Source organism: Gobius niger, assembly GCF_951799975.1.
Source record: "Gobius niger genome assembly, chromosome: 11".
Taxonomy (NCBI): domain Eukaryota; kingdom Metazoa; phylum Chordata; class Actinopteri; order Gobiiformes; family Gobiidae; genus Gobius; species Gobius niger.
Window position 1 is genome coordinate 27,613,455 of NC_136862.1, and position 22,530 is coordinate 27,635,984.

General features: G+C 42.8%; 1 protein-coding gene across 2 annotated transcripts in view; it reads left to right on the top strand.

The window, feature by feature from the left end:
- sgcd (sarcoglycan, delta (dystrophin-associated glycoprotein)) overlaps window positions 1–22,530 on the top strand; it is a 426,694-nt gene that overhangs the window by 393,128 nt on the left and 11,036 nt on the right. For both annotated transcript variants that reach the window (XM_079565997.1, XM_079565996.1), the window contains 2 exons: window positions 16,258–16,330; window positions 20,469–20,592. In XM_079565997.1, coding sequence (XP_079422123.1) covers window positions 16,258–16,330; window positions 20,469–20,592 — 197 coding nt within the window. The remainder of the gene's footprint in view (window positions 1–16,257; window positions 16,331–20,468; window positions 20,593–22,530) is intronic.

Below are 22,530 nucleotides of genomic sequence, written 5' to 3' on the forward strand. Positions count from 1 at the left end.
AATCTGTGCCTCACAATAATGCCACTATAATCAGTCACTCGCCTCATCCCGATGTCTCTCTTCATTTCTTTTTTTTTTTAGATGATTTCCCCTCACTCCCGGGGGCGGCGATTCTCTCCGCGAAACGACTCTTTTTATTTTCTGACACGCGTCTATAAATTATCCGGGCCGGCCCCTGGGTGATTCGAGTCCGGGGTCGTTCCCATCAATCATCGCTGAAGGGAAACATTAGCCGCGCTTTAGTTTTTCTTCCAAAAGACGCCGGTGAACTTTGGCCCGGAGTCGTCAGCGCGGACAAATGAGTTATCGTTTTACGGCGCGTAATACGGCGTTGATTTTTTTATATATTTTTTTTACGGTAATTTCTGGTCATTTTTCTCCAGGCGTAGTGCAGTGTTTTGAAGGCCAGAGACGGATGAGCTGATCGATCTGAACGCTCTGGATGCAAATGGGGTTAGATTAAGGGGAGACGATCAGATTATTCAATTTTGTGCTTTGGGACCAGTTTGTCTCTGTTATAACATAAAAACCTTTATGTGAAAACAAAATATGTAGTTTTGAACTTTACCTTTTACACAGTTAATGTTTCTCCATAGAAAACATTCTTTTGGGTATGGATGTGTTCCATTCTTTCCTTTGAAAAGACAGAGAGAGGGGCCAGAGCTGGTCAGGAGTGTGTCCGCAGCTCCCTCTGCAGGTAGCAGTGGGAATGACTTGAGACCTATTTATACATTTATTAGACACAGGGGAGATCATTTAAAGGAACAGGCCACGTTTTTCCATACTGAGATATGCTCGTACCTGAGCTTAGACGAGTTGATGCGTACCTGTCTGGTCTTTGTTTATATATTTGTTTATATATTTATTAATTAAAAAACTATGCTGAATATTTTCTGTCATAAAAGTACAAATCATTTCAAGTTTGCCTCGATTAAGGAGAGGTCTCTGTTTCACACCTGCCCCCTGCTGGCCAGCCCTCACACCTGCGCAAGCAAACTGAGCAGCGCGGCCTGATGACATCATCACACAGCGCTGTTTGTTTTTATGTCAGGCAAAAGCATGAGCCGTGGCACGTGAAATGCGAAGGGAAAATAATCCCAGCGCCATGAAATAATGCAAGTCTGCTTTGCAAAAAATAAAATAAAATTAAAAAATGTGGGGGGAAAAAGTTTCGATTTTGCTAATTTTGTAATCGTTTAGTGTAATAATCGAATTTCGATTAACTGCGCAGCCCTACCTTATCAATCCTTGCATTTTCATTTTGGAATATGTCCGTGTCATCAGGGAAGAAGAAATCCATTGATGGAAAAACCTGGTCACTCAGGACGTTCAGGTCATCAGCGGATCTTATTCTTTGGGCTCATTGTTTTGATCTGGAGCTGCTGTAGTTGGTCAAGTTTAGGTTCAGCAACACACTTTGTTAGTTCCAGGTGGACACTTTTTTTTCTCCATCTGGCAGTGCATGAAAAGACCTCAAGTTTCCCCCCAGTTTCACACTGTTCTTAGCAACTCCTTGGCACAGCGTTGAGCACACTTTAGGAGCAGAACAAGACCGATCCGTCGCTGGATTGTGGGCTTTAAAAATGTGGAGGACGGTTTCATGTTTTATGCAATTGCACCATAGTTCCAAAGCCAAAAAGGTCAATTTTTCTCTTAACATCTACAGGCACCAAATTTTACAGTCGAGTTGTATCATTGTTGTTATGGTCTTTTGCAGTTGTCTTTTTAAAGGATTTTGAATATTTCATTTCTCGCCTGATTTATTAAGCAGTGTGTTTACTGCCTGTTGCCAAGATCAATTCCCCGGAGATGTTACTGAAAACATGTTTTTCCCCCATGAAATGAAGTAAATGACACCATCACGATCTCAAACTGACAACATTTTTGGGGTGGTTAGTTTGAGGGAAGCCGTCGTATTGTAGATTAGGCACACATAGACGGTTCATTTCCAGCGAGGAAGTCTACGAACTCACATTCTTTCAAAAACAGCTCTCCAGTTTCCAAAGTCAAAATAATAATACACCAAAAAAAAGTTTTCAAACTCGATGAAATGAAAGAACAGGCCGTCATAAAGTACTTTACTGGTGTTTACACGGAGATTTCCAATAAAGTCTTGTGTACAGGCGCGTACTCTGACCTCGGAAACTGGAAAAACTTCCCTCTTTTGGGGAGAAAAGAAGAGACATTTAAACCCACTGCAAATGTTCATCCAAAAAAATCAATAAACACTCAAGCACCAGAGAAGGAAATGAAACTGCACATTGGATTTGGCGGAGGAGCCGTGTTGAACCAAGATGGCGGCTGTGGTTTATGAGAAAGACGGAAACACGAACATCACAGACGTTTGAAAATTATGAAGTTGGGACATTTCATTCCGAAATCAACTTTTTTGTAACATTGTTTCCTTGGAAAAATGTTTCCTGGAGTTGTATTTTTGACTAGTTCCGTTCACGTTGGTCCTTTCTTCTTGTTTTCAGGCGCTCCAATATGTACCTATAGATTTTATTGCTTGTTATAGAGGGACCACGTTTTTAAAGCCCACAATCCAACACCACAGCGTCTGTGTGGTGGCATGCATTTTCGAATTACTCAAATTAAGCTTATTAGACCTTAATTTGAGAGTTTTTTATTTGCCAAGTTAAAAAAAAAAGTGGAAAAAAATAGGCCACCGTTTTACATACTGAGATATGTTCTTACTTTAGCTTAGATGAGTTTATTTGTGCCTGTCAGTGTCAGGGTCTTCAGCCCTCAGTCACGTAAACACAGCACAGACGGTGTTAGCATTCAGCCTCTCCTCCTCTCCACTATAACTCCAGACGAAGTGAAGATAGAAGCTACCAAGTTCTTCCACGTTTTCCTTATTTAAATATGGTATTGTGAAGTGTTTCACTATAAAGTATAGTTACACAAAATTAAACAATGTGGATTTTCTAAGCGGATAAAATTGTAAAATAAAATATTGTAAGGCGTAATAATACCAGCAGTAGTCCGACATCCGCACTGTAAAGTGAAGATATTACTGGGCGAGAGTAGGAGAGGCTAAATGCTAACGCCGTCTGTGCTGTGTTTACGTGACTGAAGGCACGAGTGAAGACCAGACAGCTACATATCAACCCGTCTAAGCTAAGATAAGAACATATCTTAGTAAGTAAAAACAGTGGCCTATTCCTTTAAGCACTGAAATAATAATAAACTCAGTTGTTTGACTTGTTGTGTTGTCATTCATATTCTCTGAAAAATAGTCCAAAAAAATCTAAGATTCTGCCAGGGTATGTAAACTTTTGAGCACAAGTGTAAATACACAAATCAAGGGCAAATATTGTATTTTAAATACATTTCCCTACTCTTCCAGCGTAAAAAAAAAACTGTCCACCTGGATGTTACTAACTGTTCTGATCTGCTGTTGCTGCAGTCGGTCAGTTCTCGGTTCTGTAACACAATATGCCCAAAGGATGAGGTAAGCTGACTGTGTGAACATCCTGAATGACCAGGTTATTCCATCATGGGTTTCTTCTTTCCTGATGGCACGGCCATATTCCAACATTGTGAAAGAGCGGTTCAGGGAGCACAAGATGGATTGTCCACCACAGAGTCCAGATTTTCACCCCATAGAGAATCTTTGGGATGTGCTGGAGAGGGCTTTGTCTGCTCTTTACATATGCATTCTTTCACATTTAAAATGTAAAACGTCACTGCAGAGATATCCACAAGAGCGTTCATAAGCGTCACCCATATCCACTTTGAATCAACAGTCGAAACATAAATAGAAACAAAAAGTAAGTTTGCTGATAATCACAAAACATTCATCCAAAGTCAACCCTACATGGTTCTGCCGTCAGGCCTCTGACCTTCTTGCGGTGAGGCGAGAGTTCTACACCAGGTGCCTCCAGCTGCTGACTGGATCGGGCTGAAGTCAGTGACTGTCTCTGCTGCCGTCACCATCACTGTCACTGCGGCGTTCGTTCGCGTGTGAAGTCCTAAACACGTCTTGTAACTTGTCAGCGAACCTCAGACGACCCACGCACAACTGCCACTCAAAACGACGGAGCTTCAGCCCGACAACATCCTCGGGAGTTGTTTAGCGCCGTACCTGCCAGTGATATGTTTTAGCAAAAACTGAAGAATAGAGAATTAGTGAAAAGGTTCTTTTCTATGGACAAATCAGACATTATGAAACGCTTTTACAACCAAAAAGTGTTTATTTTGTGGATCAGGCGCCAAACTATGTGTGAGCGCCGTCTGGGTTCTACTCTTTCAGAAAAGCATGCGAGTCGCCAAATGATCCCATCTGGCTCAAACAGCAGCATCCAAACCGCTTCTGTCTTTGTAAGCAGGATTTCACCCGCACATGTTTATTTGTGTCATTTTGCAGGTACAAGGCATGAAATGGAGACCTCTAGTTATGTTGACTCTCACATGTGACTCAAATCTTCACAAAAAAGAGGGTTACCAGCAGCTAACCCACACAAGCTGCCTGACTTACTCCGAGGCTCTTTTGATCAAGCTGGACGACGCTCTTCTCTGTGGACTGTGTCCGACTGTTGTGTTTGTGGCTCAGCCATGATCTGGACTTTGGACTGGGTTTCCTGCTGCCGAGTGGACAGAGTTATCTCAGAGTTAGACATCACACTCATCTCACTGCCTCTTCAGTCCTGCCTCAGGAAAAAGACTGTGGAGTCTCCATCAGTGACAGGTCCAACTGACTGAAGGACAGCTTCACCCATCAGAAAACTGAACTCTCCCCTTCCCTCCCTCCGTTGCCCCCTGTATGTATTTGATATTGCTCTCTTAACTATCGTCTTTTTCCATCCATGGATTTAGAAGTGTGAAATTACATGTTGTAGAATTGGCACGTTGATACGTCTCAAGGATGTATTTACATATAATAGTTCTTTATACTGTGTTGTAGTTTTTCAGTTTGGGTGCTAGCAACAAAGAATATACGTGAACCCGCAGTAAGACTGTATATGGTTGGACGCACCATCGCACTGCTCTGTTACTGTCCGGTGCCTTGACCTTCCAGAGCTCTGATCTGAGCCTTAGGATAAAAGGAATAGGCCACCATTTTTCCTTACTGAGCTATGTTCTTACCTGAGCTTAGACGAGTTGATGTGTACCTGTCTGGTCTTTACGCGTGCGCTCAGTTATGTAAAAACACTGTTATTAGCATTTAGCCTCTCCTCCTCCCCTCATGGACCCAAACAGGGGCGAAGTTTGAAGCGACCAAGCTCTTCCACGTTTTCCCTATTTAAATACAACGTTCAGGTCATCAGCGGATCTTATTCTTTGGGCTCATTGTTTTGATCTGGAGCTGCTGTAGTTTCTAAGCGGATAAATAGAGGCACTTTATTCTAAGGCGTAATAATAGGAGAAACGCAGTACAGCCGAAGTGCTCCTAAGGTTATTCCTTTAAATCCTCGGCCTATTCCTTTAAGCTCTACTTCCATCTGCTGAACACCTGCCCATTGGCCTCACTGTCTGCTTGGGTCCCAACACCCAGCTCTGGATCTGAGCGTTTGACCAGATCCACCACAAACAGACTCGTACCACGTTTCAGGAACACCTACGGCCAACAGAGGAGAGACAATGTAACTGAGGTGTGTGGTGAGGTTTTAAAATCGCAATAGATTTGAAAATGATCTCGTCCCTCTAAACCTGAAAACCGTTCAATGACTTTAAATACTTTTCGATGCCCAGGGGTGCGGTTTCCTGAAATGAAATCGGTCTTATATACTTTCTTTCACACAGACACTCAAAGTGGCTTGAAGCTTTTTGTGCATTTTTCTTTCACTCTCCCTACACTCTCAATACAGTTACAAGAAGGTCACGGGTTCTTTCTACACTTTACGGTTTCTTTTCAAAACGCTGCACCCGTCCAAAATATATACGATCCACACACAAACTCAAACCGCTCGCTCTCCCCACGTCATTGCCACACAGCCCTGTCAGCAAAAATAAAATACTAGAAAATACGTTCCGTGCGCTCTCAAAACTGTGTCACCGGCAACCTGCGCCGCTCTGTCAGCACAAAGCAGCGGGAAATGGGCCCGGCAGTGCGGCGCCGTCCTTCTGAGTGATCCCATCCACGCACCGCTCAAAATACACCTGCGCCTCACTGTCAACACACGTCCAGGCTCCGTCAGCACATTATCACCGCAATACAAGAAAAAGCCCGACCGTCCATCATGGTTCAGCGCTATTGATGTGATTTTTTTTTTAATAAACTGGATCATTTGTATCGACTCGCCATTAAGAGCCGGCTCTCAAACGGCTCTTCTTTTTTTTTTACCTTTACATTTCCAACTTCAGACAAATTGAGCAGAGTTTCTGATTAATGACTTGTTAAATGAGCCATTCTACAAAACAACAACTACAGTCGAGCTTAGAAATGAACAAGGACAAAACACTTTCTTTTTTCATTGCCATAACTTGGTTTATAGTTTGTTGCCAGGGCTGGACTGGCATAAAATATCGGCCCGGGACTTTTGGGGCAAGACTGGTCCTCTTAAAAAATCAATCATGTTCAATGTAACAGTCGAGGCCTTTAGCAATACAATAAACCCTTGAACTAAAACAGTAAAAGCTACAAAACCGAGGACAACCGAGGCATGTTGTTTCTGCCGAACATAAGCGATCGCCTCAGAGCACTCGCAACTTTAATCATGTCATTTATAACTTACTGGGACATTTGTAAAATTACTAAACAATCTCTGGCGACCACGATGCAAATAGACTGTGGATTTGGGTGATGAAATGGTTAAACTCTCATCAGAGTTAGAGAGGTGTGGAGTGAGAATAGAAATCCCAAAAAGGCAAAATCATTGTAAATCTTTTCAATGGGAAAACAGAAGCTATTTCCAAACTGCGTGACCGACGATGAGGGGCAGAAGGGCGAGTCACCTGACCACGCCCAACATGCACTTCTTTGCAGACATTAGTCTGAAATATATAAGAATAGAGGCCTGAGGTTCTCTGGGTCCTGGAGGCTGTTACAATAAACTATTTTCACTTATATTGACAAATATGATGTGAGGGGATGAGTAATGTTCTATATTCGAGAGGCCCATTAGTCATTTTATACCAGATTATCTGGGAAACATAACTCAAGAAAGCATGACAACAAAGAAGTATTAAAGGCGTCAGTTTCCTCTAGTGGACGAGTTGTGTGATTGCATCCATATCATGATATATGGTGAAGTATAGGCCTGTTCACTCATCTGGTCTGACCGGCCCAAAAGTAAAAAAGCGAAACGGGAAAAATCCGGGTGGTCCCGATGGCCAGTCTAGTCCTGTTTGTTGTTTTTGAGTATTAAGTTTGGTTAAAGATGCGTCGCTCAATAAACAAGTAGCTTTACTTTTTAAAAAGGGCTGATGGGTGAGACTGATTGTTCACTTAAAGGAGTCGTCTCTTTGAATCGACTCAGTTCCGGACCCATCACTATTCAGAACCAACATAAGAGTATAACTTTGTGTCTGTTTATAAGCATGTATTATTTATAATGGGGGTATGGGTGTCCTCCCCTGGGAAAAAATTGTCAAAGTTCTATGCAGTTTCCTGAATTTTTAAGTGTTTTATACAGTCCCGACCAAATGTTTCAGACCAGTTGAAAAATGGTAAAAATTCACATTTACATGGATGGATCTTAACAAGTAGAACAACGTTCCAAGTAGAACTTCAATATGTAATTACATTGAAAGTCTGTTTTGTGGCTGATCAAAAGTTTAGGACAACATGTCTTGAAAGGCGAAATCTGTGCAAAAAAAAAAGTGGATTCAGTGTCATTTTCTGTCAGGTACTCACACTGTCATGGCGCTCTGATGGCAAAGGCACAAAAAAAAACGTTTTGGTTTTGAACGTGGTCGGGTTGACATCACTGCTGAGGTGGGACACAGTTAGACAGTCATTTAGAATTTCATAAAAGATCCAGGGGGTTATGGAACAAAAACATTACGTGGAAGACCCCCAAAAAAGGCCCCCAGCACTGAGCCGGAGGATCAGATTGGCTGTCCATCAAGACACTGGAGGATCCTCAACCCAAATGAGGCGGTTACTGGAGCCGACTGCAGCCCGATAACCATCAACCAGACGAGAACAAAAAAAAAAAAGGTGAAAAAAAGCTGTTCCTCTGAGAGAGAGAATTTACACTTGACACTTTCCCACTTGCCACACCAACAATGACAAAACCCCCAACTGAACTACAGAGCCGTCCTCGCGATGGATACGATCTACTTGCTCCAGTTGTCATCACAATGTCACGCACTGTCAGCAGCGCTCGGCGACTGGAAACGGCAGAAAGAGCGGGATAAAAACCGTCCTTCTAAGTGATACGATCCAGCCGCGGCTCCAGAGTCCCCTGCCGTGCGATGCCGTCAACTCCAAGTGCCAGAGAATACAGGAAAACTCTGTCCTTTCCAGGCGATACGATCCGTGCTGGCAGGTTTATATTCAGTGAGTGTCATGCAGGGGGACTGTCTCTTTCCCGGCAGCCTTTGACAACCAGAGAGAAACCTTTCTGCGTGGAGGGGAGCTTGGGACAGAATCCTCCCGAGCTCGACAAATCAAGTGTCATCTGCCGAGACCTTAGGTGACAGCAGCTGCTTTACTGCGATGTTCTCACTCTGTTTATGGGTGGATGATGCATGTATTGTCCATCATGTCATTAGTACAAAGAAGTTCAAGAAGCTGCAAAATTAGCATTTCAAAACACAGCCATTGCTCCAGAGTAAATGGGTAGAAGATAAAGGTAATGGAATTGTCAAGGTCATTGCGGGGAGGGGGAGAAAAAGATGGAAGATGCTGGCTTTGACCACCACGTTGATTTGTTGGTTTCGCTCTGTCGCTCCGTCAGCCAAATGGAGAAAAATGTGGGCCAGTCAGTACGTGTGCCATGTCGGCAAACAGCCGGTAACGCGTCATAGAGCAGGGCATGGTCTGACGTGAAAACCAGTCCATTTTACTATCTTTTCATTCTTTTCACACATTATTAGGAGGCACACTCCAGGAAGCAACGGAACAGCCCTTCTTTGTAGAAATGAATGGGCCGTTTTCTCCCACAGTGTGGATTCGATCCGACTGTATCTAATGCCAGTCTTTTTCTTTTCATTTTTCTTCTGGTGTTCTGGTAAAGTCTTCCCATTAAACTCGAGGATTAGCCAATGCACACAAATGACACGCGTAACTTCCAAATGAATTCTCTGGAGGCCACTGCTCTTCCTCTCTGGTTATTTCCCTTTTAGGGATTAACGTTGTGTCGCAAGAATCAATAAATGGTTCAAGAAGACGGATAGTGAGTTACTGATGGACACTGGCAAACTTAAACATCATGCTGGATGTAAATATTTGACAGGGAGTAATGTCTGTGTTCATCAAGGTCGGAGCTTTTACCAAGGAGTTATAATTGCTGATTGTTTTTCATGCTGGCTCGTTCAAATCTTGGCGGTATTTGAATTTGTATTTAGTGTTAGCCATCAGCACATCTACCGTGATGTGCGTACCCTGGTGTATGAATGAGAGTGTGAATGGGTGTAAAGCGCTTTGGGCCTCATGAAGGTAGAAAGCACTGTATAAGTTGAGACCATTTACCATTTAAAAGTAAACTATGTGACATTTTGGACTACAGTGGTCCCTCGTTTATCACCGGGGTTACGTTCTCAAAATAACCTGCAATAAACGAAGTCCGCGAAGTAGTCAGCTTTATTTTTTACAATTAATATATTATGTTTTAAGGCTGTAAAACCCCTCATCACACACTTTACTCACTTTTCTCACTAGTTCACATGGGTTCTCTCTTATACCTGGTGTCACTGTGTGATTTTTTTTTTGTCTTATAAGATTGTTAGTTTCACATTACAGACGTGGGGATGATAAAATCGTGAGCTGCTCTCGTCTCCGCTGTGCGATGGTTCAAACAAAGAGACAATCGTAGCTACGAACAAAGTTTTATCGTAGCAGTTTCCGGCTTCAGAAGGCCAGTGTTTAGCTCAGGCGAGCGCCTCATGCTAGCGGTGTTTATTTCCGTGGAAAAGTGCAGAGAAAGTAAAGTCTCATGCCCGGCCTGCATTGCTGTGACTCTGTGGTGAGCAGTGTGTGCTCTGATGTTCTGATGTATTGACGAGACACACAAAGACCCTGCAGCGAAAGGAGGCTCACTCTGCGACTGATTGCGACCAATCAGGATGCAGAACAAAATGTGCCTATGGCGTTCATATGCTGTAAAAGAAAAGCATACAGTATACAGTTGCCCGCAGTAAAAAAAAAACATTAAAAAATAGATGCTCCTAATAAGCAGCTTGATGCAGAAAATCCTTTTTTTTCCAGTGGATAATCAAAGAATAGATTTGGATGACGACCTAATCTATTTAAATCTCACACTTGGCTGCCTTTAGTGACCATCTCCATGGAGACGAGCTGGAGACGTCCCCACTAACTAGAAAAGTTACAGTCATATGTTTGTTTGTCCATTATTTTAAGGCATTTTTCAACAATATAAATATCTGGAATGAAATAAATAAATAGTATTTTATTCTAGTCTTTGGGTGAAATGTTACGCGGTGTGCCTTTAAAGGAATAGTTCACCGTTTTTCCATACTGAGATATGTTCTTACCTGAGCTTAGACGAGTTGATGCGTACCTGTCTGGTCTATGTGCGTGCCCTCAGTCACGCAAAAAGACGAAAGATGTTGTTAGCATTTGGCCTCTCCCAATGTATTCCTATAGCTCCAAACGGGGTGAAGTTAGAAGCGACCAAGCTCTTCCACGGGCACCCACAAAGACCAGACAGGTAGGCTACGTATCAACTCGTCTAAGCTCAGCTAAGAACACAGTGTGTAAAAACAGTGAACTATTCCTTTAACGTGTAGCCACTGCCTGTTATAATAATAATCATAATAATACAATATTGAAGAACTCTCTCGCTTGGGTCTAGTTGTCACACTTTCTCACCACAAGACACAAGAAGAAGCTTCCTGGATGACTGAGAACCTGCACAAACACTACAGTGCAAATGATCTCACCGACATAATACGGTCTTAAAATGTATCACACGCTCACACTGCGTCTCTCGACCTCACCGCCCTCTCTCTCTCTTTCCGACCGCTGCCTCTTCAATAACAGCCACGGTGCTTCCAGCGCTGTAAAACTCAAGTCCACAGTCTCAATGGAGAAATAGGCTCTTTTCATGAGTGCCGCGCTCCCGGCTACTCCTCCGGATCGGCTCGGACCAAAGCGCCGCATATTACCCATAACAGCAGTGGGACGGAGAAACTAAATGTCCTAATATTCAACTCGTGGGTTCCCTCGGCGGAGCAGACTTTAGACACTAGCGTTTCATAACTTCTAGCCTAAAGTGGAGATTTTTTTTGGTATTATTATTTTGTGCGTATGGGAAGAAAAAAAAAAAAGATTGAGAAAGTCTAGCGCACACAGCCTCCGGAGCAAAGCGCCGCTGTGTGCTGGAACTCATGAGGCAGCAGGATGGATGCTGCGGAGAAAACGCTGGGATAAGGGAGTTTTCGAACGGCTGTGGTGGAACAATGCGGGTATTAAAGACATATTTCAATATTGCGTTTTTTCAAAGCTAATTCATACCCTACAGTCGACAGTCGTCAGCGCAGAGGCAGCACATTCGGGGAAGCGGAACGGGGAGCAACGACACAGAAGTTATCTCTGTTACTAGACTGTTGGCGCTACTGATTAGCTCTGGCGTAGTAGCGTCGCTCAAATCGCTGGCGACAAGAAGTAAGTAACCTGTTGTAGTACATTTGAGGTTTTGGTGGCTGGGATTGCTTGGAAGACGCATGAGTCACTTGTGCAAAAGCCCACGAATCCGCGAGCTTGGAGAGATTCCCACGAGGCTTTTTTCATCTGTTGTCCCAGGTTTGGTCTAAAATCCTAAAATCAAGAACAATAAAATGAAGTATTACATCATTTACATTTACATGCAACAAGACGGTCGACCAGCAGACCCTAAGAAACAACCTCATTCAGACATAAACACAGGGCAAGAGGCCAGCAGGGGGCAGTCTATGTGTGCTATGTGTGTGCTGATTGTTAAAGCAGTACTAAGTAACTTGTTTACTTTAATAAATCCTTTTTGTAGTCCCTCTAGAGGTAATACAAGTGTTTGTGGGATGATTGGGGGGGTCTTTCATCTCCCCCTGGTGTCTCTGGCCAGAAAATCGCATTTGCAACTTCGCTGCCACCGGGTCAGAGTCACCAATACACACTAATGGAATAACGAAGAAGCTAACAGGCAAAGCTAACTGCGGGCCAGCGCCACTTAAACAGTATTTACTAGGTCTGGTATGATCCGATACTTATAACAAGTGACATGTTTGCCTTAAAATGTGTAAAACGTAATGTGTCCCATTATAAACCAAATGCCAATTGACATTTACTGACGTGTTTAGATTGAAAAGTGCATTAACACAAAGTGCTGTAACTGTTGCTGGAAAACAAAGTAGTGTGTGATAAAAAATGTCTCCAAACACAAGTATTGAAAGTATTGAAAGTATTGCGATTGATTAAGTATTGGGATACTTGATAAAGTATCGATTCTTGGTATTGCAGCACAAAGTATTGCGATCCAAGTCCGATCCGATATTTTGTCCCAGCCCTAGTATTTACAGCCAAGTTTGAATGTTTCAGATGTATTTTAAATGTGCGGTATGTGTTAATATGTCTGATAGTAGTGGGTTTGAGATTCCAATCGTTTACTTTAGACGCTCGGACAGAGAATGGAGTTTGCCCAAAATGACACAGTCCCCTCTGGCTGTGCCTAAAATGACACAGCCAGAGGGGACTGTGACTGTGTCCCCCCCAGACCCCGGTTCTGCTGTGAATCGTTGACCAGATGTTGATAAACTGTTTGAGTAGTGGTGAAGATGATAGTCCAGGCACAGATTAGAATATTCAAACTTGATCAAGCAGCTTTGTTTTCTGGTGGTTGCAACCACCATGATTCATCTCTTATGCTGGAGATGAATCAGAGCTTTTGCGGTTGCCAGCACCAAACTGTGGAACTTTATCACATTAAATATAAGAGCAGATACAATACTTCAGTGGAGAGTTTCAAATCACAGCTTGAAACCCACTTTTTGGCACTGGCTTTTGATTATAGATTACTCCATGGATCTACTTTCTCTGATCATTTAACAGTAGCCAGTGTGTCCGTGGCTTAAAGGCACAGGCCACTGGTTTTACATACTGAGATTATGTTCTACCTGAGCTTGGATGAGTTCATACGTCTTACCTTCACCCCCGCTTGGAGCTATAGGAATGCATTGGGAGAGACCAAATGCTAATAACATCTTTGGTCGTTAAGCGTGACTGAGGGCACGCACAAAGACCAGACAGGTACGCATCAACTCATCTGAGCTCAGGTAAGAACATAACTCAGTATGGAAAAACAGTGGCCTGTTCCTTTAAGGGAAGCAGAATAACTTGTTGTGATGAAGAGTCTGACCCGCCAGGCTTTCTCCTGCCACAGATCATGGACTTTTGAAAGCCTGAGGGAGTGCTCTCCGGCTTGTTCCCAGAGTCACGATTAAGTTTCAGTTTCAGACTTTCTGAAGATGTGAGGCCTCAACTCTTAACAGTGTTCAAATCCTGCCTGGAAACACTTGCTCTTCTTTTAACATTTATTATCGAGCTTCCCTGTGCTCCCCAAAATGTGGCCTTGTGTTTCCCATTACAAATTTAGCGCATCTTTAGCCAGTTCACTCTTCAAGGTTATATTTTTGCTTTTGGGGCCAATAATGGTAGCTCTTTAAAAGTATGAATACATGGCAACCGACGCCTTTGACAGTCTGTGCGAGTGAAGACATGTGCCGGCGCGGCTGATATTTAAATACGACTGTGACATTCCTTTTCTCCTTGAGTCACGGAGCGTTTAGAAGCCTTTTTCCAGAAGCCGGAACGCACATCCGTCGGTTCCTTTTTTTCTTTGCGGCTTTTCTAACGCTCATCTTCACTCAGACTTCAAAGCCTTCAGAATAAAACCCACTCTGACGCACAAAGGCTTTTATTTTGAAATGTGATGGAGTGATGTGTTGCCTCTTCACTTTTTGTTTAAGGCGGCCTACAATCCATAAATGAGCCTTAAGCTGCGCTCTCCGTCCGCCCTGACTCCTGTCCAGGTTATATTCTGTCTCCAGGTATTAAAAACTCTCTTCGTTTTTTCCAAACTACAGCAGCATTATCCTCAACAGCCCAAGAGGGAGATCTGAACGTTTATGACATTTTTACATAAAGGTGCTGTTATTTCTCGCGTTGCTCTACTTTTTGTCGGAGCAAACACTTATTTAAAGTGATTATGGGCATTTTTCACACTTCAGATCCAGCCTGTGTTCCCTCTGGATGGATTTAGCCGTGGTTTAAACTCACTCAGAGGCAGCTTTTCAGTTCAGCACCTGCTCCAGTCATTATGCACACTTATCTACACAATCCCCCGAGGAACTGTCGGCGCTTAAGTCAACAATCTGTGGAAGAAACAAAACGGTGGGCGAGATTTTCTTTATGAATATCCAAACCCAAGAAAGCCCAGTCTGTCTGCTCGCCTCGATGTTGGATTTTTCTTTGGACTTTCTATGGCAGTGTTTCTTCATATATTTGCGTAAACCAGGACGTTTTTTTTTCTCCCCTGTGATCCAAGTTTATGTAACAAAAATAGCAAGAAGCTGTGTTTCGAAAGCATCAGTGCTACCGCTCCCTATGCTTATATCAGACACAGTGCGTAGGCATCAAGTCTCTCCCAACGGGCTCATGAACCTCGTCTTTGAATGCACCACACAGCATTGGAACTTCATCCACAAAATCAGCTGTTAGGGCAGCTGGGTCGGGGTTTGTTGATGGGGAGGTGATGCCCTCTTCACTCGACCTCTTCTTCGCTCTACACCCTGGCTTTTAACACACTACACTATGTAGGGCTTACATCATACATAACTCACAAAAAACAAACAAGGGAAAATAATATACTGTAATTATGATATGTATATACAGTATATAATACAGACTAATATTGTACTGGTGATGGCAATGACAACTGGGAAGTAGCAAGATCACGGAGTATAATATGTCTAGTAACACACTGAGTGCCAAAAACGGAAAAACTTGTTTTTGCAGGTTGTGAAAAGTCAAGATCTGGACATTTTATATATATATATATTATTGCGTTTCTTTTCTTTCTTTTTTTAGTCCGTGGGGGTGTGGTGCTGCGTAGCAAAGCTGTAAACCCGACACTTCCCTTTTGCTCTCTGGAGCACGTTTGACAAAGCAGAGCTGCTTCACATGTACAGATCGAAACAGTTGAGATTTTAACATTTCTCTGAGTTTTTAAATGGTCACTCAAAATTGATCCAAGGACAGCTGAGAAACATCCTGTTAAAGTCTTCAATCCGAGGACCAGGCTGTTTAAATTCACACACGATATAAAGCGATCGATCTGCGGAAACACGCAGTGTTTCAAAACGTGTCAACAATGTTGTTGTTGAGAACTGACTTGAAACGGAAATACTTAGACATTTGCCTCTTCCCACAACGTTGTGTCGCAGTGTCCGTCCAGAGAGGACAGAGGAGGAGAGAGGAGTTAATCAGAAAGGAGAGTGTTTCATAAAACACAAATTATCTCTGAATCTAGAAAAAAACTAGCCTCTGTTTAGCTTAGATTTCTCAGGAACTGATGCACGTAGAATTCAACTGTTTTCACTTACGGAGAGCTTAGAGTCTCACCTTTCAAACGAGCTACAGCATGTGTCCATAGCTATAACATAGAATACGCTGTGTTGCTACAAATATCATAAAAAATGGTCTGGATTGTTGGCACTCAACAGCTAAAACCCAAAACAGCGCTGCACTCAGTGTGTTAAGAAGCTTTCAGATTTGGGTAATGACAAACTGGAGAAAATGTGCTGAGTTCAGGCAGGTTTACGAGGTTGACACAAACAGGAAGTTGTTCTGTTACGTTGAGGAACAGAATCTATTCCATTTGTTGAATGCCTTCAGTGAGAATCTACAACGTAAATGATCAATATAAATACATTAAAAAGCGTTTCCAAACTTTTGACCGCTGCCGTCGTTCAGATCAGTTTGTTTCTGCGCTCTCCAAGATGCTGACACAGAGTGCAGCAGTGCTTTGTGAGCCTTAATACTGAGGACAGTGTGCCGTCCTCCTTAAAGTGGCATCTTTCCTTTTGTTCCGGGCTGTAACTAGGATCCGTGTCTCTGAGGACGTGACTAACCTGGTGTGTTCTGTTTTGCAGGGGCCGAAGGAGCCGTGTTCGCCAAATCAGTGGAGACGCCCCACGTTCGAGCCGAGCCTTTCAAAGAGCTAAAGTGAGTCGCACTACAACTACTACTCTGTTCAGGCCAGTGTTGCCGAGGGACCGGGACGCGTCGTAGCGTTGTACCAGAACAGCAGCAAGTGGAATAAAAGGAGAATGGTAAAAAGAATAGGCTCAATATGTACAATGTACGAGCAGATACTCCTTATAAAGCACCATCTTATTGGGCACTCCGGGTTTAAATCTCCGGACCTTTTGGTAAACAAAGATGGCGGCAGGGGAGCGTTAAGGCTTTTTACCGCCGTATACAACTTTTTATAGGACTCTTAAAAAACGAGATTTAGATGATGCTGTGGAAACTTTGGTGCCAGCTGTAAAAGTTAGAGTGCCTTGTTTTTTTAGTATTCGCTTTGCGCTGGCTTGACAGATTTTTATTTATTTTTTGCTCTTTCAGGCCGACAGGGTCAGTAAATGAGTTGTGCCAAAATGAAGGCGTTAAATGTCATTCCAGCAGGCGTTCGATCTACATTTCTTCTCTCTGAAAATATTGCAGCTGCCCGACTTTATTTGCTTCTAGGGTTGTGAAGGGGCGGAAAATCCCAGATTAATTTCCAGATTAATGGGAACTTTGGCTTTGAATTTTCTGGGAAACTGTCAAAACGCTTAAATAAACATAACATTTTTGTCCTCAAGCCTGACCAAGGTCCTTTTGACCGAAACGTAGCAGCAGTAATAAATGTCTAAAGAGTGAGACGGTGTGCGGGAGCTTTTGTTCATATGAGCTATTAATTATGATTTTGAGACATAAAACATGTATTTTAATGTACACCTCAGACACATGCAAGGATGATACTTATTGTACCTGTATTACCAAGTTTCTCAAAGCGCCACACTGTCATCATTATTCATTCTCGCCATACTCGGGGATGGTAAGCTTCTATTGTCGCTAGCTGCCCTGGGGTAGACTGATGGAAGCGAGGCAACCAGTCTGTGCCATCTGACCACCACCATGTATACTCACTACATTCACCCCTGCTGTTTCCCAAACGGTCTCCCATCAAAGCACTGACCAGGCCCTTCTGCTTAGCTTCAGAGCTCTGAGGGGATCGGGGCAGAGCAAAGGACTGTGAGGATCATAGAAGCATGTCAAAACATCATACAGCTTTGCTAAAGCTAAATTCAAGGTTCAAGGTTCAAGGTTCAACTTTATTAATGTCCCAAAGGAAATTATTATGCAGCAGGAGTCCACACATAGTAAAGCAAAAACAAACAAAAAAACACAGTGGGACAACAATTGTGCTTGGGACAAAGATCGTACAGTCACAGCATCATCAGTCCGGCTCTGGAGCTGAGAGACAATCAGCATAAGATCGAATAAAGCCTAATTTGCAGCAGCTTCACTGAGCAACATATGATCATTTATCTTCGCAACAGCCTCTGGAATAAAAGAGGTCCTGGCCCGACGAGTTCGAGTACAGGGCATTCTTAGCCTGCGTCCGGAGGGGAGTAGGTTAAACTCCTTAAAAAGCGGATGGCCCGGACACTCCATTATATGTTGGGCTTTACGTACAACCCTTTGGCTGTAAAGGTCATGTAAAGGTCGTGCAGCTGAGTCTGCTGTGCACCAATGATTTTACCTGCTACTCTGACCAACTTCATCAAACAATTTTTGTTGGTCACAGAAAGAGCCCCAAACCAAGATACAAAACAAAATGTTAAAACTGACTCAATAAAAGACTGGTAAAAGATAGTCATGAGGACATTACAAACTCTAAATGAATTCATTTTTCCTAAAAAGAAGAGTCTTTGCAGCACCTTTTTGCAGACGGCGTCAGTGTTAGACTCAAAGCGCAAGTCCTTGTCAATAATAGTCCCGAGGTACTTGTATTCGGAGACTACTTCAACCGGTTTTCCCTGGATCACAGTGTTGGTGCCACTAGGGGGCGCCTTGCGGAAACCTATCAACATGTCAAAAACAATTCTGCTTAATACTCTTTCTAACAGCAAAGTTTTATATCATGATCACACTGTGGTTAAATTCACCCGTCTCTAACTCACTGACCCTGACAGACGCTAACCAATAGGAGGAGTGGGCGGGGCCTGCAGTAAACAGAACTAAATAAGAAATTACAGAACGATCCCTACAGACTGACACACAGACTCTTAAAGCAACATAATGTTGTGATACTGCACACGCTCGGTCAATATAATTGTGCACAATAGATACAAACAAGGCAAGAGTCTGTTCCATTTCCAAAAGTTCTTCTTTGTTTCGGCCACAAAACACTGTCCTCTTTGAACCCTGGTGTCGGACAAAACAAACATTATTTCCTTGAGACTTTTTCTCTCTGCTGTGACGGTCTCGATCAAAGGTTTAAGACCAGTAGAAAGACGGCCGTGAGCAGCTCCACCGTTATTGTTGATCGAAAATGTGTTGTCAGTAATAAGGTGCAAGTGTCTAAAGCGATTCATCCAAAACCAGCCTCATCATCATCAGTTCCTCCGCCATGTTTGGGAGCAAAGACCTCCGAGGCGTCCGGTTCGGTGAAATAGGAAGTGCAGATGACACTGTAGTTGGGACATTACAGGGTTCAGTTTGAGCGGGGAACATTACGGAGCCGAGATTGAACAGCAGCAGTTTCTCGGCTGCTGTTCAGTATGTGACAGTCACGCTGCAGTTAATCTATTTCCTTTCATATAATTTTTTTGCTTGTACTTTTTGTGTTCACAAGTTTTGGCTCCAACCTACAAAACCTACAAAAGAATGAGCCAATTTGTAATCACTACCGATGTGTTATTTGGAAGAGAATGTTGGGGCGCTGTCCATGGTCCTGAAGTGTGAAAGTTGCAACTCCCAATCTAATCAACTCACTCGATGAATATATCCCCAGAGTTTAGTCGTCAGGAACTATTTCAAATTTTGTTTTAGTCTGAAATAAAAAATCACTTTGACAAAATTTATGAAAAAATATATTAATTCAAATATATTAATTGACAAACTCTACACTGCTTCACAAGGCATTAACTGGACTAAATCACGATGAACATTTTTGCAAAAGGATTTAGCCTTTCTGGGTTGACCAAATAAAGACATGAACCTTAACCATTCAAAATGTGTATTTTCTCCCATTTTCCCAAAAGTTGATATCAAGATATTGTTTTCATTGATTCAATGAGACGATTCCACATCAGTGTGCAATGTAAACAAACAGTTCAATACTGGGGAAAACAAAACATCCTGGAGCGGAGACTGGGGCGGGTCTTGTGGTGTGGTCGGATAGATGCAGTGGATAATGGACCTTGTTACTGATAGAAATGGGTGAACATTTGTAGAGTTTCCTTTGGGGAATTTCCTATGAAAATACCAAACAATGGATGCAGGTATACAGCTCTTACACTAACAATAGAAAATGCATTACAGGTTATATTTTTCATTTCTCTGTCATAACAGCGGCACTAGCTAATGTCAGTTTAGTGTTTAAATTCTTCATGATTTTGGCCCCACAGCCCCTGAGAATTGAGGCATCATGACAGAGATCACATGACATTGTTGGACCAATTGGGACACCGATCTTTGCTGATCTGGGGTCAGTTTCTCTCCTCGAAACAGAGACTGCTGGAGTGAGTCGCTCTCAGTTGTCATGTGTGAACCCCCAGTCATTCTATAATCGCACTAAATCCAGTAGTCTGTGCTCAGCTTTGGTGACATAGAGGGATAATTCCATTGGATTCTGAAATTACTCATCGATTTAACACGGTTGGTGCAGCAACAGGTTAAAATTTGTCACGTCGTGTCAGTGTTTTGTCAAAAATGTCAAGCTAATGAAAATTGGGTGAACGTTTTTTGCTAAATCGATTGTGTGAACTATGTTTTAGCAAAAATTGTGCCTAAGAAAACTGAGAACCTAAGATGTGACCCTTAAACTGCCTGGAGAGCCTGCCCTGGACATTAGACAATACAGCCGTACAGAGGATATTGTGCTTATATTGCATTTCCTTAACATATAATCATATAGACGTGTTTGCGATCATTAACAAATACCTAGAAAAGCATAATGCCACCTCTTCTCACAATGTTTTTTCCATGTTCCAGTCCCAAACAAGCAGGCTACAACTCGAAAACCCTTTGAAAACCCTTTGCACGATGGAAAAACCCCCGTGTGAATATCTGTCTGTGTGCTGTGTGGCAGGTTGGAGTCGCCCACCCGCTCGCTGCTGATGGAGGCCCCCAAAGGCATCCAGATCCTGGCCGAGGCCGGGGACATCCAGGCCATCTGCCGGAACGAGCTGCGCCTGGAGTCCAAGGACGGAGAGGTGATCAGGCTTTTACACTTTCTTCATAATTAACGGGCCCGTGTGTTACATTCACTTTGGGCCCTTTTATCACACTCTTAACATTAGTATTTCCTGTTTGTATCTCAAAGCACAAGCTTGGAAACGCTATTGGAGGAAGCTTTCTGTTTGCGTCTGCTGCCCCCTGCTGGCGATAGTGGAGAGTGGACACAGCATCAAAGCACTGTTTACGTCATACAAAATTGTACCAAAAACGCTTTCTGTTGCACTACAAACCACAAGCAGAACACCACAACCATATTCAAGGGAAACAGTTATTAAACCAGGGATACGGGATGGTATAATTGGTACTTTCATCGGTAACCCATACCCATACAGAATCATTGCCAACGGAAAATAATTGATACCTGACAGTAATGACATGAAGTGACAAAAGTCTGCTTGGTCAAGGGTTCCCAACCTTTTTTTGTTTTCGCGCGCCCCATCATGTTCATTTTTAGATTATATCTATTAGTATTCTCTTAAAATAGTGTTGAAAAACGATTCAATTCCTCACTTTCGAAATGTGTTCTCAGTCGAGAGGTCTCAAAGTCTCTCAACATCTGGAGCAGTGGTTCAGCAGTGACTGCAGCCTCTGCTCCTGCCTCCTCTCACTCACCTCAGCTTTAACTTTAGCGAGCTCTGCCGCTCTGTGCTCTTTCCTGTGTCCGAGTCAGCGACTGGATCCTCATGACAAGTTTTCACCCAACTTTGAACAATCGCAAAAAACTGAATATCAATATTAAAAAAAAGATAGAATAACCTTTTTTGTCAATATTGCCCACCCACAAGGCTATACCATCTCTCTAATGCATTAGCATTAGCCATAACCGCTAGTGCCAACGTCCACAGCAGCTTATAACCACACTCACTGAGGAGGCTCTGCTCCAGTTAAACACATCATTATCGTAAGGAAAGATTTGCCTTTTGCAGTGCTTCCACGTATTCAACTTTAGGTCAATCAGTCCACGGAATATTTTGCCAGTAGTTCAGTGGAGCATCTAAGAGCTCTTTCGCAAACTTCAAATGTGCAGAAATGATTTTCTTAAACAGCAATGGCTTCCTCTGTAGCGTTCTCCCATGAACTCCATTATTGTTCAATGTTTTACGTATTGTAGATGTGTCAGAGATGTTGGCATGTGCCAGTGATTTATGTCTGTCTTTAGCCGACACTCTAGGGTTCTTTTTACCTCATTAAATATTCTGTGCTGTGCCCTTGGAGTCATCTTTACAGGACGGCGACTCCTTGGAAGTGAAGCAACAGTGCCGAACTGTCTCCATGTCTCTAACCCTGGATTTTAGAGATGGTTCTATAACCATTTCCAGCTTTATTCAAACCAATAATTCTTGATCTTCAGAGAGGTCTTTTGGCGCACATCAGACAATGCTTCTAAACAAGAGACAATTCTTAACCAGTGTGAGTTTTTCAGTGGGCAGGGCAGCTTTAAGCCACACCTCAGTGACTGGACTTCAGGTTTGCTCAAACCTGACTGTAAATGTCATAAACTTGTCTAAACAGCTCTTGGAGCATCATTAGCCTGGAGGTTCACTTACTTATTGCTCCCTGTCCTATGAATGTTTACTTGTTATGGCCATTCAAAATATGATAAAATGTAAATGTTTGCGCGGTATTAGTTTAAGCAGACACTGTTTACTCTTTCTCATGAAGATCGGACCTCATTTTCTGACCAATTTAGGAAGAAATGTGAGACATTCTAAAGCGTTAAAAACATTTTCCTCCCACTGTATGTCCTTTTGTTTTCGGCATAATAAGGAGGCAGATGGTTCGGATGTGACTCAGCCCTTCAAAGTAATACAATAGAGCTGGGATCGCCTTAAGACGCCAATAGGACTAAAATAGCAGATAGTGAGGGTTATAATACTGCATCTGCTGTGGTCTTAAAGGGATTTAAAATGCTG